Source organism: Mya arenaria, chromosome 14 (genome assembly GCF_026914265.1).
Source record: "Mya arenaria isolate MELC-2E11 chromosome 14, ASM2691426v1".
Lineage (NCBI taxonomy): Eukaryota > Metazoa > Mollusca > Bivalvia > Myida > Myidae > Mya > Mya arenaria.
In genome coordinates, this window is record NC_069135.1 from 26407023 (window position 1) to 26423178 (window position 16156).

The 16156-nt window shown below is 34.7% G+C and overlaps 1 protein-coding gene across 1 annotated transcript in view; it reads right to left on the bottom strand.

Annotated features, from left to right (window-relative positions):
- LOC128216640 (cartilage intermediate layer protein 1-like) overlaps positions 1 to 14190 on the bottom strand; it is a 33893-nt gene extending 19703 nt beyond the window's left edge. Inside the window, exon 1 of the mRNA XM_052923257.1 lies at positions 13727 to 14190. Within this exon, the coding sequence (XP_052779217.1) occupies positions 13727 to 14180 (454 nt within the window). The 5' untranslated portion in view covers positions 14181 to 14190. The remainder of the gene's footprint in view (positions 1 to 13726) is intronic.
- Between the last annotated feature and the right edge of the window lie 1966 nt (positions 14191 to 16156).

A 16156-nucleotide genomic window follows, 5' to 3' on the forward strand; every position in this document is an offset into this window, starting at 1 on the left:
AGGATAGACGTCTCGTCCAATGCTTAGCCAAAGTTCAAGACTTTGTATCTTTTTCAAAACATGGACAATCCAAATAATTACATCTTCAGAAAAAGAAGTTCCAAACCGCGTAAAGCCATATTAACCGGAATTTTCTCCGACGCATTTATGAAACACCAACTTCTTTGCCTAGGTTTGCCCCGTACAGCGGAAGTTACAAGAGGCATCAACGCATATGATTTGCAATGGACAGATGTCCTGGTGACAAATTTGGTATAGAGACTGGTATACATCTTGAAAACGCTTTGTGCTTTTTGTTTTGATAAAGATTTACATGTAGCTGAAGATGAGTACCATATTTTGTTATGCAAGGAGTATGATATAAAAGTAAATACGATGTTTTTATTCAGACATTATTACAACTGCATATTCCTCGGGAAAGTATTTTATAGCAATATGTTATTTTAAAAAAGTTCACAACATACAATGGAGAAGATCAATTGCATTGAGTTTGCTGTCGACAAACTCTCCTCCGTCCGAATGTGCACTGAATCTGCACAATGTAAAGTTGTTTTAGCGTATTGTGTTACAATTACGTTGGCAATAAATAGTGCATATTATTCTTTATAACCATGGTTTAAACCAATCGAACAGGTTGTTTTTTATTTGCATGAGGTAATATTTGCAGTTCTTCCTGGTTGATTTAAAACCAATCAAAAATAGAGCTTTGTAATTTCAAGCCAAACTGAATTATTTATTTAAGATATTTAATTTGTTGTTAAGATGGTACGTAATCCTGTTTAAAATAACAATAAAACTGAGGTTTTTACTAGACGCCAAAACCCATCATGGAGTACAGACGGGATTGCCCGCCAAAAAAAATGGTCTTGGGAATATCTACCAAGATTTATTTCATTCTAAACATGAAAATGATTATGTTGATCTAAATATAATTGATAGGTCTTCGACAGATCTCAGTTGCCACAATGTGATTGTGCATATTGAAAACGCGTTGTATATAAAACCATTTAACCAGTATCTAATTCCAAACAGTGTCGATAAAAAGCTTTGTTTTAAAGAGTGTACCTTTAACTTATAACGTTTTCTTTTGGGAGGACCCATACACACACGCCGAAATGAGAACAACATGTTTTGGGGTTGTGCGGTGTATGTCCGCAAAGTGATCCCTTAAAGTGCGACCATCTGACATCAAATCATGTAACCGCCCCAGCAGTCAAATTTAAAAAATAAAAATTAGGCTTCAATTAACGTTATAGTCACTGCTGAAATAACAGTATCCGTCATGAGTTTCCGGTCCGGATAGAAAAACCCGATCCGAGGGCGTCCGCGTTGCCAGGTAACGCGGCTTGTCGTGGCGTTCGTCATTTCAGTTCTCAGTTCGAATTATCAATGTGCGTGTGTAAAGTATTATGTTGTTGTGTTCCATCAATGTTTGATTCCACATTGTGACATGAAAATCATCTTTTAATGTATTTTATTATTTTGCAGCCGGAAGCTGGTCACTATGGGGTAACTGGACACAGTGTTCAGCTACCTGTGCTTCAGGGATCCACAAGCGATACCGCCAATGCATTGCAAGTCCGTGCATCGGCGACTACATGCAAACCGAATTGTGTACTTCATCCCCTTGTCCTGGTATAGCAAGCTACATTGTATAAGTAATCGCGTACTCGTAATTATGTTGTGGTAGAAATGTGTTGAATTTCGATGTAGGAATGAGATCTAATTAGCCTAACGAAAACAGGAAGCAAAAAACTTTAAATATAATTTGCTGTGATCACGAGTGAAATACGTTTTTATCATACCCCGAAATTTAACACCAGTTTGACATCATTTTGGTTTTTTTCAACCCAGCACAGTTAACGCTAAGATATTTGTGTCCGTCAAAACGGAAACCATGGTGCAGTGAAGATATAAACATTTAGAAATGACCTGCTGTTATTTTCACTGCTTTTGATATGATATTTCACCGAAAACCGCAATCTTACATATGACATCTGAAACATACGTTGTCATTAAAAGTATCATAAGTTTCCGGAAAAAAAGAAAACACCCGACCTGAGGGCATTCAAAATTGATTATGTGCCCGCATAATTATTATTTTTGTTATCCTTAACCATCATTCTTTATAACACTTAAGGTGCTTCCGTCATTTCATTTACGCTTTGATGTGCAATAATTTGAAATCACAGTTGAATCAAACAGAACTTGAAGAGCATCGGATATTTACAGAGTTAATATTTGTTTTATATTGCTTTTTAAAAGCTATTTGCATAGTTTTATCGCATAAATGTATAAATTTTTGCGTTGTTGCGATTGACTCTTATCTTTTTAACCCTTATCCAGCACATAACCCACATGACTGGCAGCACTTATCTTGTATTCAAAACACAATATCTTAATCATATATACCTTTAAAGTAATTCTTTCATTTAAGAAAGTTATAATGAGGTTGCAACTACCTATTGTCAATTGTGATTGAGATTACTCAAGCATTACCATATATGGTTATCAAAGAATTTAATATATGTTTTAGCAGACTAGCGATATTTGAAGCAAGGATGGACAACGGGTACATGAATTTATCAACAGCATTTTCAAATAAAATCGAGTTACTTTTAACTGGAGTGCAACTACATGCAACTTTTTGTCAGTCGGAATATCACTATTTGTCATTATTCTAAACGTGACAACACCCTTTTCATGTTGTACTAGCTCTATAACAATTATGATTAATCACCTTTTGGGATGACTTCATAGTAGCGGGTTTTAGTGGATTTGGTAAGTTGCAAGTTCTTCATCATAACATAATCCTGTAACAACTATGGACTTTCTTATTTGTATACTAAGCAACACTTTTAACCAAACCCTGGAACGAAACGTTTATTTGCATTTCAGAGCGCAGAACCCCCCCCCCCCCCTCATCCCATTAAAAATTATACCCACTGGGATTCACATATTCGGTAAAACAAGAAGAAGTAAGAGGGGGCGGGGATTATTTCTTAACAGCAAAACAAAACAACCAGTTAAGGTTGACATAATGATAATAAAACAATCTAAAAGCTCTTTAACGGTTTGATAATAGAGATAAAACCCAGAGTGATGTGCCTTGTTGCTATTTTGGAAACTGACCAGTGAACAAAATTGCTGCCTCAATCTTGCATTATTTCAACCGTGGCCAAAATGAAGTCTATTCAACAACGCCGCTGTTAATATGTATTCCAATGTGTAAATTGAAATGAATGAAATCATTCAAGGTTGAAATATAACAAAATCGCTTTTGATGGAAAAAGGTAAAGAACAATCACAGAGCTTAGGAGAGCCAGCGTTTAGAAACATTTTACTGACCGACGGAATTAGTTAAAGGTCCAAAAAATATGGTACCGACCAGGTTACAATTTTCCAAACCAACCTTTTAGTATACTTAAAGTCTATGTTACAATGGAGAATATAGATTTTTAAGTGCTTTGTATTATTTCTTTCCTCAATAAGTTTCATTCCGTTACAGATATAGGGTAAGGATTTTGGTGCAAAAATTTTGTTTCAGTAAGTGATCATTGTTAAATAGAAACCGAAGGTTTCAAAAACACACAAAAACAATGCTTATTATTTGCTATTTAGTCGGTTCAAGTTACTACTAAATGCTTAAAGGTCGTATAGCTGTTTATTCGTGAACAATAACGATACTGTTATATGACCTATAAATGGCGAGTCTAGACAGCCATCGACGAACCAATATACATGTCATATTCACTTGGGTTTTTCCAATAAGACTGATCTAAAAATAGAATTTAAAGCGATCGATATTTTTTTATTAATAGTTAGTCAATTTGTTTGTTCGCTAGAAAGGTAATGGGGAACCAATCTATTGATATTTCCGGAATCAAAATGACATTATGTTATCCTCTTGCAGATATGTTAGAAATTGTCATAATTATATTAAAATACTTGTTGACTAGTTAGTTTTTGAATATGGTCATCTTCAATAGCTCACAGGTCCATTGTTGCATATTTAAGCATATGTCATTAACAAAATACATTACTAAGACGTATGGTAGTGAAGTGAAGTCAAGCCAAGTAAACAATTATTTAGTAGTTACGGGCCACCAGACCAAACAAAATGCATAACATACAACGTGAACACAACATCATGAGTTGTGTCACGGTTGTTAATCGATACATGCATAGTATATTTATTAACACATGATAACTGCCCTTTAACTTTAACTATTTAAATTCGTAGGAGAGTGTAAACATAGTTTGCTAGTGTGCGGGGATCTTCAGACTGATTTGTGCCTAAAAAGCTGTAAATATCTTTTGATTCCGTACCATCACGACATTAGAATACCAATTAAAGAAGGAGTGCGTTCGCATGCTAAGAAATATATTTATGTCGCCAACATCTTGAGATATCCAGATATAACCAAATAACCAAAAAACATATTTTTATATAAGTAGCCCAGCAAGCACGCCTATCTTCATCAAAAGACTTAAGCAATAAGTAACATTGTATGGGTACCTATTACTAGAAAGTCGAAAAATACCCAATACAGTTAGAAAAATAGGATACGCACAACGGAAATATTCCACTTTCTCCAAGAATCATACATGTATTATTACTCTTATTTACACCGCTATGCTTCCTGCAAAATTCATTCTGTAAATATTCAATCTTAGGAATTAAAACATAGCCTCAAATTAGGTTTGGGTCTAATCATAGTATCAAACATTTTAAACAAGTCTCTTGTTGGAAAATAACCAACGGTTTTTGATAAAGTTTGATAGCAAAAATATCTTTTCAAGGATTGAGCTGGCATTTTGTCTTGAGCTGGTGTCCATGATGAGTTTGGATTAAACAGTTAACCCGAGGATTTATAAATATATGGGGTTTTTTAAATTTATATCACGAACGAACCATTTCTCATTATTTAGTAGAGGATCGCCATTCCAAGCAACACTTCTTTCTGTTTGTGGAGGTTTGTGTTGTTTTTCAGTGTTTCTTGTATGTGTTTTTTTGTGTGTTTGTGTTCTATGTCTTTGGCGTTTACCATGTGTCATTAAATTATGTTAAAACGTTTTGCTACTGAGTTTGTTTCTGTAGTTTTCGCATAAGTATATATACAAACATTTATTTAATTTAAACTTATATTCGACAATGAATATTTACACTGTAAGACAACGTTTTTGGTTTAAGGCCTAGTTTAAGCCTTCTATAAGTGACCCCCCCCCCCAAAAAAAAAAAAAAAAAAAAAAAAAAAAAAACCCAAAAAAACGTGTGCACAACCTCTGTTAATTGATCTTAATCTTATCGCCTAATTGTCTTATCAGATCTCCAATCTGGGTATCCTGCTGTGCAATTTTCGATATTTTATTATGTAATTGGACCCTAAATGGCCCTGAGCCAATACACGAATACAAAAGAAATTGGCCCCTACTGTGAACCAGTGCAATTACAGGAGCTGCACAGCAGGGGATTATCATGCCCGACATTCCTTAAACTAAGCCTTTAAGCTTTTTACTCAAATCTCGAATTAAAATCAGTTATAGTAACAGCAGATATTTTCACTACTCTCATATATTTTGGTTCCCGTATTTGTGGCCAAACGTATCATAGCGTTCGAGTGCCGCATCGATAACGATTTGAAATGATGTCAACAAAATGACCTCTCGACATTGCATTGATCACTTAATTTTCCATTTAACGCCAGTTCAATTGATTTTTCGTCAATATTTGCAAAAAGAAACTGAAAAAGCTGAATTATGGAGTATGATCAAAATTTATTCGGTCGTTATCACAAAAGTGATCGATCGAGCCGTATACGCGAGAAACTATGGGAATGATTCAATTTCCGGCAGCCCGAGCGAGGTCCCAACCGTAACATTACAATAGTTACATATTGATTATGTCAGTAGTAATATGCTTGTCTAAAAGATTAAGATTCACATGTCTAAGTACGCGCATTAACACGGCTTATCTGCGAATATGTCTCTTAAGACAGTAATGCCTTATTGGGTCGTTCTGTCCAACAACCAATGCGTCGCTCTGAGGCGGCGCTACTAACTGTGAACCTGTGCCGATCGCACAACCCTAGTGTCGTCGGCAGCGTATCCTTATCAGATAAGATGGTACGTGCTTTACCTACCATGGTGATAAATGGTGAATCAGGGTTCTACTTCGGAAGGGGAGCTTGAGATATGGCAACATGCGCGGAAATTACGCAATCGCGACACGGAGGGGTAGTGGCGAAAAATAACAATACGGTACTATTTCGAGGCCCAGTTATTGGAATGAGTATAATTTAAAGCCTTTAACGAGGAGGATGCATTGCTAAACTATCCATATACTTTTCATACGTGTAAGATTTGCTGACAAACTGCCTCAAATAGACCTGCTAACAACCTTCATAGCATTTTAATTGAGAGCTCTGAGAACACCAAAACTTTGATCCCAAACTGACCAGGGTGAGCATTAAATGAATTTTTAAGGTTATGTCAAGGATGTAAATACCAATTACCGCCTATACATTTGGCTACAAACTAGGTAAGTTCAACTTAGGAATGATTTGTCTTTCATTTAATCTAAATATATTATTCATAGAAAAGGTTTTAAAGAGATATTACATCTGTGCTCCATTTTGCTTTATTGACGTCTTTCAAAAGTCTCAGTATAGCTATCGTTTAAACAGAAATACGTACCACCTTAACAACAAATCAATAACTTGAAATAGGCAGAACGAACTAAAGCTATTACCTAATGCAATAACAAAACAGCCCGTTTTGATAGGATCAAACCATTGTAATACAGAAGAATACAAACTTTTATTCATTGCCGAAGTAATTGTAACTCAATTCCCCTCAAATATTCTCTTCATTGTGCCGGTTGTGGTATGTTAGTTGACAATATTTGATCTTCTTATTGAGATTGTACCGACAATGCTTGAATGGGTTTCAAAAGCCAGATGATATTTCAAGATTTGAAGGGGCATTTTCATATAGATATTTATGATAGTTTACTTAGTGTGAATTGTGTTGCATATTGGAATATAAAGTGTATTTGGTGATTTTTAAAATGTCCTCACAAAGATTGTCGCAAAACGAAATAGTTGAAAAAGTTGAGTATGGTGGTCATATACGATAATTCCATACTATTCATGATAATTCATCAAAGATAGAAACGCACACTTTCAACATTTTCACATATAGCTCTCACACGAAAGGAAACGTATAACACGTCATGTTTATAAAACAAATCGGATTTAAATCAGTAAGGTTTCAATTTCCTGTAGAGCCAGAAAGGAGATATGTATCGTACCTTTAGAAAGAATTCCGCAAAAACTTGTCATGTTTTGCATCATGAAATTAAACATTTTGAACTCGGACTCCCGCTACATAATTTTTTAAGGTTTTCTTTCTTTGCATTGAACACATTTACCTTATGTCTTTTGTATTTCTGTGTGCTCTGAACAAAAAAAGTTTGGTTTTACTGTTTTTGCACATTAAACCAAAACCAAAACCGTGTGATACGCGAATTAACAGATTGATTTCAATCACGTTCATTTAATTAACTGTCATATAACATTACATTATGCTTTCTGTATGTATTACATATGTTGTTTGGTCAGGACCATCGTGTACGAAAGTATGAACTGAGTACAAAGGACAATAGGGACGAAGGCGCATACACGCAGGGACAGAGGCGAAAATACGAAAGTACAACGATGAAGGAGCAAAAGGTAACTTCGCCCCTTCGCCTCCGTCCCGTCGCCTTCGCTTTCGTTCTTTCGTACTTTCGCGTGTTCGCTTTCGTGTCTTCGCCTTCGCACTTTCGTAAATTCGCTCCTTCGCATTCGAGGTGTGTCTCCGTTCTTATCCTGATGTATAATGATTTACTTTTTAAGCAGTCTGGGTCATTGTATATAACTTAGATTAAATTCCTTTCGGCATCGTACATAAATATAATGATAGTGTTCTGTAAGAGCAATCGGGTTTTCACTCTTCCGTTAAGGAGCAAAGACGCGAAGGGGCAACGGCGAAGACACGAAAGGACAAAGAAGAAGGAGTGAAGGGAAGAATGCTAGGACGCGAAGACACGAAGGCGAAGACGCAAGGTTACTAAAATAACATCAAATAGCCATTTTCTTGATACAATTAAATAATTGTCCAATCATATCGTGACAAAATGTTACCATATGGGGCATTTTGGGTTAATATTATTAATCTTTGCCTTATGAAACATAAGCATGCTAAGGTTGAAAAAAGCTCAGGACCCATTTAACGATAAGATGGTTATAGTCATTTCAAGGTAAAATAGGAAAAAATCAGCACAATCTCCTCATATCTTTTTAGTTTATTTTTTTAAGTTTTGTCAAAAAATTATGATTTGAAAATAGTTTTTTCCTCCCTTGCTCGGAAGATGAAGCATTGAAATGTTTGAAATAGCGTGTCGTTTTTTTATTTAAATATTTGATTTTCAAGTTTAACTATTTGGTATATTTTTGGAGACGCATAATCTATCAAATTAAATGCTTTAAGTTCAAAACATTAAATTATAAACGCTATCGCACTCCCATATCAATTGATACTGTATATATCATCAACTTAATACATTCATGATTCTCGTTTTGAATAAAATAAAGGTGAAGTCGTACAGGTTTATGACATTTCTGTTTTTGAAAGACAGATATCTTTTGTACTTACATTTAATTACTGCAACATAATATCGCTCTAGTTTTATTAAATACAGCAATTAAACGCTTGCGTAAGAAATATTAGCTTCATCATTGCCAAATGTTCTTTTCATCACAAACTATTTGCAGTCTATTAAATCATTCCAATGTTCTAAATTAGCATATAAACGCGCCGAAAGTAAACCCCAGGTGCAAATTTGCCCATGTTGCATTAAAACATATTATCTTTATGAATATGTGATATAAATGTTTTATAAAACACCTTTCCAACTCTTTTCCAATATTAAAAGCCAATCTAACCATAAAATATCCCTAACGCATCCAGGACTTAACCAGCTTAATGTAATATATATATGTGAGTTTCCTGCAGTCCTATCTAGACCGAAGAATCACGTTTTATCCAGTGTTTCTCCATCCTGATCTGTTATTATTGCAGTACCACATAACCCACAAACAACATCTTGCCAGGTATTATAAGTATTTAAAAAGCAAAATTGTGTCCATTGAGTGCCTCAATACTTATGCGAAAAGCTACAGAAACAAGCTCAGTTGCAAAAAGTTTAAACATAAACCCGGTTTAATGGCACTGGGTAAACGCTAAAGGCATGAAATCACAAACAAGAAACATAGAAGAACAGCACAAAACTCCACAAGCAGCACAGTGTATACATACTATATAAATTTATCAAGGATTGTTAGGTACCGCCTTGGAACGGTCAGTAAAATGTAAATGTAAACATCATAAAAGGGCAATTTCTAATAGTCTCTTGTAGCCACAAAAGGGCCCCAGCAGTCATCTGTATCCAAATCGTGGTTACAGTCGATACTTATGTAAGAAACTACAGAAATAAGCAAAAAGTTTAAACATAAACCCGGTTTAATGGCACTGGGTAAACGCCAAAGACATATAACACAAAAACAAAAAATACAAACAAAAAACATGGAAGAACAGCACAAAACACCAAAAACAGCCAAATCACTATCAAATAAGCATCAGCCGGGGTTTATCAATGTCAAACCAGAGCTCATTCAACCAAATTTTGGATACCATCTACCAAAATATGTTATGCAGCCACCATAGATTGACTTTTGTCAAGTTCATTGTGTGTCCAAAAAAAAAACTTTTGTCAGTCCATATTGCACCAACTGACAATAAAGAGGCTATGATGCGCAGAACCATAACTCGACAGTGCTATTACTAACGCAACAACGCCACCACTTTTAGTCTATGCATATTTCCTTTTCAAGACGTGCTTATGACTTTTGTTGTGTTCCGGCGTGAGTAATTCACATAACAGTTATAGTTGCATGCGCCAGAATGTTATTACGATGTGTGTAAGCAAAGAAGTGTACTTAAAATGCTAGCAGATCTCAAAATATGCACAAATCCGATTCGGGATAAAAGCTCCTGGTACCAGATGTTCGCACAATATTGAAACGAAATGGTTGCCAACCTGCAGTAAAAGTGTTCTTACACAGTACCATATTCTCCGATTTTTGAAATATATCCGTTTAATGAAATTATCAAATAAAATATAAATCGTATTCACCTATGTACAAATAAACATAAGGCACAACTGCACCACGGAAGTGTCGACAGCTCATTTTCTTTGCAACACCGTTAAGTGGTGGAGCTGGCGTTAAGGAGCCGTTTAATGGCCGCGAGTTAAGTCCATCATATGTCAAGGAAACACATAAGCAGCATTCTTAACCACAGAAGGCTTCTATACAAAGTTTAGAGCGTCCGACAATTGCTTTAGTGAATACAGTTCAGTATGTCCATATATAAACACACCTACAGAGGGTCTCTATTTAAGTCAGTCCAATTCTCCTTTTATTTATTGTTTTAATTTGACTGCAATAAAGCTCATTCAGAGCCTAACAAACGCATGTGTAGCTCCACTGTGCCGAATTGACTACATTTTCGCATTCGAAGCCAAACAAGCTCATGTGCAACTATCATAAAGCATTGTCAGGACCTACAAGACCACACATTGTCAGCAATTTAGCTTATTTAGATCCATGTTCTTTTCACATTAAGCCTTTCCAGTGCCAAATACTGCACATTTTGGCATCCATAAAGCCCATTTAAAGCCAACCAAACCAATGTTCTGTTTTTTAGTTAAGACAAGTAGTCAATTCCACGTAGTGACCATATTGGATTTGGTAGACAGTTTTGATTAAGTCTGAGAAGGTCCTTACCCTAACCAAATTATAGCTCGTTTACTAAATTATGTAAAAAGTAAGCTGATGTTAATAAAAAAAACATTCAATTCATTTTTGTTCTACCCATATTTGATATTTACAAATTGCATTAGCATCAAATACAAGAAAAATATACGGGAAATATCAAACTAAGTGGCATTTTCGTCCATTGGCCATAAAATGTCCCTTACCTTTACTTTGAGATAACAACAACAATATACATCGAAAGAAACAGTTTTATATATTAGAGATACTCAATTATTTATTGTGACCATCTTTAACTCCATCTTGTATTTCTAGGTCCTCAACATACATAGCAGTGCTCCACCGAGGCCTTAATAAGCGGGTTGGGTATGCTACAGACCTTTTCCGCCATCCTGTTGCCTGTTCAATACACCCAATTTTACCGTTTTGTTTGACAGAGTCATTTTGTTTTAAAAATACGCATATAAACACTGAAACAAATTCAGTTGTAGTATACATGTACATACTATTTTGATTTTACTGAGGTGCGAACCCACGCCAGTAAAGCAAACAAATAATACGAAAATAGAATCCAAAACCAAAAGGCCACCGGTAATTATGCTACATATAAAGTTAACTAGATCCAGTGCAATTTATGGCAAATTCATTCTTTTTAGGCGAAAACCCTGCGATAAAACGACCAAATATAGCAAGAATTCTTGAATTAGGAAACGTTACAGAGTAGCGCGTTATTGCACTTAACGTTATCGGTAAGTATAAGAAGTTTTCATATTACGATTCAACAAGCTGAGTAAATTATTTTAAATAATTATCCTGACATTCTAACAAATTCATTTTACGTTATGTACAATTGGGCAAGCAACGAACCCCCCCCCCCCCCCCCCCCCCCCCGCCCCATGACGAAGTTATAAAATGTTATATGGCTTCACATTTTGAAGTTATCAATACTGGATCCCATTTAAATGCAGTACTAAATATTTCTCCTAAAATGATTTTAACCATACCAATATCCCTTTTTAGTCAACAGTACGTTTCAATGTGGTTTCACGGTTTTGCTTTCGCAAAACTGTTACAGTCACCCAAGCAAAATTGAATTTCGCCGTCCTCAAATTTCAGAACACCAGTGCTGGAAGTTACAGAATTGTCCAGTCGATTATTGTTAATCAAACAATAAATGAGTAACATTTTGTAATCTATTAAAGGATTTACTGAAACCTCGCAAAATGATAACGAAAAACTGAAATCATATTTTAGTGGCTTGTCAATTATTACTCATACCAATACTTACAATTTGAGGGAGCATTAAGCATAGCGCTGTCGTGCTCTCACATATATGTGACAAACATCACATATTTGCAAAACATATGTGGCCAGCTAAGTGATCTAATCCTGCTTGCTCTACCGATTGAGTTTACCGATCCAGATATCTAAACTCGAGATCGCGACCTGGGCGATTAAGTACTATGACCCTCCTATGAATGAATCTAAAACGGTAGAGAGAACCTGAGTGCGATAATGGGTCAGCTGCAGATCTTGAACCCAGGACTGCTGGAACACTAAACGTGTATTCAGTATCAACTGAGCATAAACAGCAGCTTGTTAAAATGGCAACACCCTTGCATACTGAGACACTTTTTAGCATATATTTATAATCTAGAAGTAGTATATATAACTTATGCTTTTCCCCCGATATGCTTATTGGTTCAAGATAAAAGAAACTATGCAAATCGAAAGGTCTTACAGCTAAAGAAATAAAGAATTGTTTTTTTTTTAAATTGCCTGTTTATTGTTTCTGCTTTTCTATTAAGAAGCGAATCAAAGTTACTGCACCTGGTACCTGCGCTATACGCTATGGTAATACTACGAGCGCAAAGCAAACTGACAATGAAACGAACGTAAGCATTCCCATGCAAAATCCGACATATAGAGAAAAAAACTCCCTATATGAATTAATGTGCGTACCATATTTGTTTAAAGCAGATTGAACGGAAATGAAGCCATTTATGTTTAAGATATGTATACCGTTTTCGTAAGATTTCAGAAAAAAACACTATTTATTTAAAGGTGTACGGCATGAATTATGCCAGTGGATATGTATGTCAATAATGTATGCAATGCTCTAGTAAACCTGAAAAACTAACGGTCTTAAAATATTTTTTGCATGTTTCAAAGAAACAAAGTAAAGGTAATTCGATATATCCTTTGAGGCGTTTTCATGTTTTCTTCTGTAATCAAACCCGTTCAAGCCATTACAAAGTCGGATACAACTGTCCGGACAGTATAGTTTGCTCAACGACGCTCTTGTTCTAATTCAAATGTACAGGTTTACAGAGAAGTGTCCCTGTGGAATATTTTGTTTGAAAACGTTTTAAGGTTTAAATGTAACAGGCTTTCTCAATAATTTATCTTGTCATTGTTTTGCTTTTTTACTTTTAAATAAGTGATGATATTCTGTGCCAGAGAGCATTTATTGTGTCACACATGTTTCTTAACCAAAGCTCACTCCTCTTGCATTGATCTGAACAACATTTGACATTATTTCGTTTTTGTAAATAGTTTGAACCTTAAGACTTATGTCATCAGACAACTCACATAGCTAAGTACAACTTACAATGATGTTTACTCTATACATTGAAGAAGAGACAACATAAACACTTGTTGGTAGTAATAAGTTCCAACTTTCATCATTAACATGTGCACTTTTATTAAAAAAAATGTTTTTATTGAAGACTGAAACTAAACGTTTATTACATATACAAATACATGCGAGAATAACTTTGCCTATATTACCCACTAACGCGACACAATTAAAAAATATTTACCGGGTATAGAAAATTATGTTTTCTTACTTTTTCTCTCTGTGCTTTTGGATGTTGTAGTTATAATTTCTTCCGTTACTGCCCGTATTGAAGTCATCTCTGTGGAAATATCCAGCGTAGGAGGCGTCGTCGTTCTGATAATTCTTTCATTTTCTGAGTTTTGTGAAATCAGTACAGCCACAATAGCCACAATGGCTACTACAATCGCAATTGAGCCCAATATAATTATCGTCTTTTTCGTGCTACTGATTTTCTTTGCTGATGTCGCAGCTGCAGATCCTGCATTGGTGTCAAGGTATCTGGACCCTTTTTCATGCACAAGAATATATTTGTTTCGATAGTCCTCCTCTGACGACGATTTCAGTTCAACACCAATGAGTCCAGCGTAGGTGTTGTCGTTTTTAGTCCGAAAAAGATCCGTATAGACATTTTCACTGGGTTCTTTTAATGTACTCCGCGGAGGACATTCTTTTCCGTTGTTCATGCTTGTCGTAAACAACCAAATGTGTAGCACAATCACTATTATGAAACTTATAAAGCTTTATTTTTTTCCCAAGATTTAAAGCGGAGTATCGTATTACCGTGGTTTTGTTATTCATGCCTATTCTATAACTTCGTCTCTTTTATCCAAATTGCGCATTCATGACGGCCTTTAGATTTGATTGCATGTTTCATACATCGGTAAAGGGGTATAGTTTAAGATAATTGGCCTCAGTATTTATCATACATAGGTTTATAAGATATAATTACACACATCTACAATTAATTGATTCGTAAATAAAACTAAATATCATTAAATTGTCTAAAAAGTCAAGGAACACTATTATTTTTACATGTTCTATTCATGCTATGCTTTAACTATATTAGTATATCTACCATATAGTGAAGGTCGTATTTTATATTTAAACATTAATTTTCGAATGGAAATATGAAAATCTACGATCTGATGTTTTGTCAGCAATCTTAAATCATTGGTTTGTAGATATTTATGCAAGAATTTGCTCTTTCCAAGACAAAAAATAAAACAGTCGTAAAAATGGTATATCTGTGAGAGTGCAGCTTTAAAATAAAATGCAAATTAACTTAGTTTGTTGAATTCATGTACTTAAGCACTGTGATTATTCAGTTCATGATTTGGTAATATGGTAGGTAAATATATATAATTAGTGTGCGGTTCTTTGTATAGCCAAATTTGTTTTATCATCAATTGCTGTAATGTGTATGTATACGTTATTTCTATGCTAATATTAGGTGAATGTATATATGAATATCATAAACATTTCCAAGTTATGTAGACTGTCATTAAACCCAACGTTTGACTGTGTTCGCTTTTTAACAAAGTAGTTTTTATGCAATCACCATCAAAATCTGTTTATATTTGCATGCTTCTCAGACAAGTTCGATAAATAACAATATCGCTTCAAGTAACGTCCGAGGTATCGCCATTTATTGGTGTAATAACCAAACTCACTTTATCCCCTTTCTCACATACGCAACATTTATTATAACATCTCAACATTTTGAAAAGTGATCTGGTAATGTTATCTATGAAAAGTTCGATACACCATACAATTTGGCTAATATAATATTTTATCCATACATTTATATATATATATATATATATATATATATATATATATATATATATATATATATATATATATATATATATATATATATATATAATAAGTAAAAGTGATGTCACCATAATGAAATAACGACATTATATAGAAGATAATTGTTTGTTTCAGTGTAGTTTCGTAATGTGTATCACTGAGTGAGCTTTATAAATTATATATTTATGGTGTAGACACAAGTGAAATGTTCACGTTTTTTCAGTGCACAAGTGCATCCGAAGGACTTTTCTACTTACCATTTTTTTGTACACGGATTAACCGCATTTCTTAACTTTGATAAACCTAATACGTTTTTCTGTGATGATCAGATTACAGCGTTTAATCTAAAAACAATCAAAAACAAATGAACGTATAAGACATTTACTGTTTGAAGAGCGACAGGGACGTGTTGTTACGGTTTCACAGACATTTTACTGCTATAAAGCGGCATTTGTTCGGTCACACGCGTCGTTTTTCTATTATAAGTGGTATTTCGAAGATGTTGCACTTACCGGAAAAGTACTTTAAAGGATATGCTTTGATTGATGAAAGCGCAATAGGAGTGTAAATATTTGATATTTTGCGTGTGAAATGTTGATATCGGGGGTGCGGGATTACTTTCAATGATCTTCGAAACGATCCTTCTTATATCATTGAACTTCATCATTTTTGGAAAAACAACTCCTCTTAATCTATCCCTTATTATAAGACCATTCCTGTTATATTCTACATAACACCCAAACCAATCAGTTCTATAAACAAGACCATTGATTTGTTTAAATCGACTGTTATATGTTTCTTATTACCATGAAGAATAGTATTTTGTCAAGAGTCGTATGTTTTC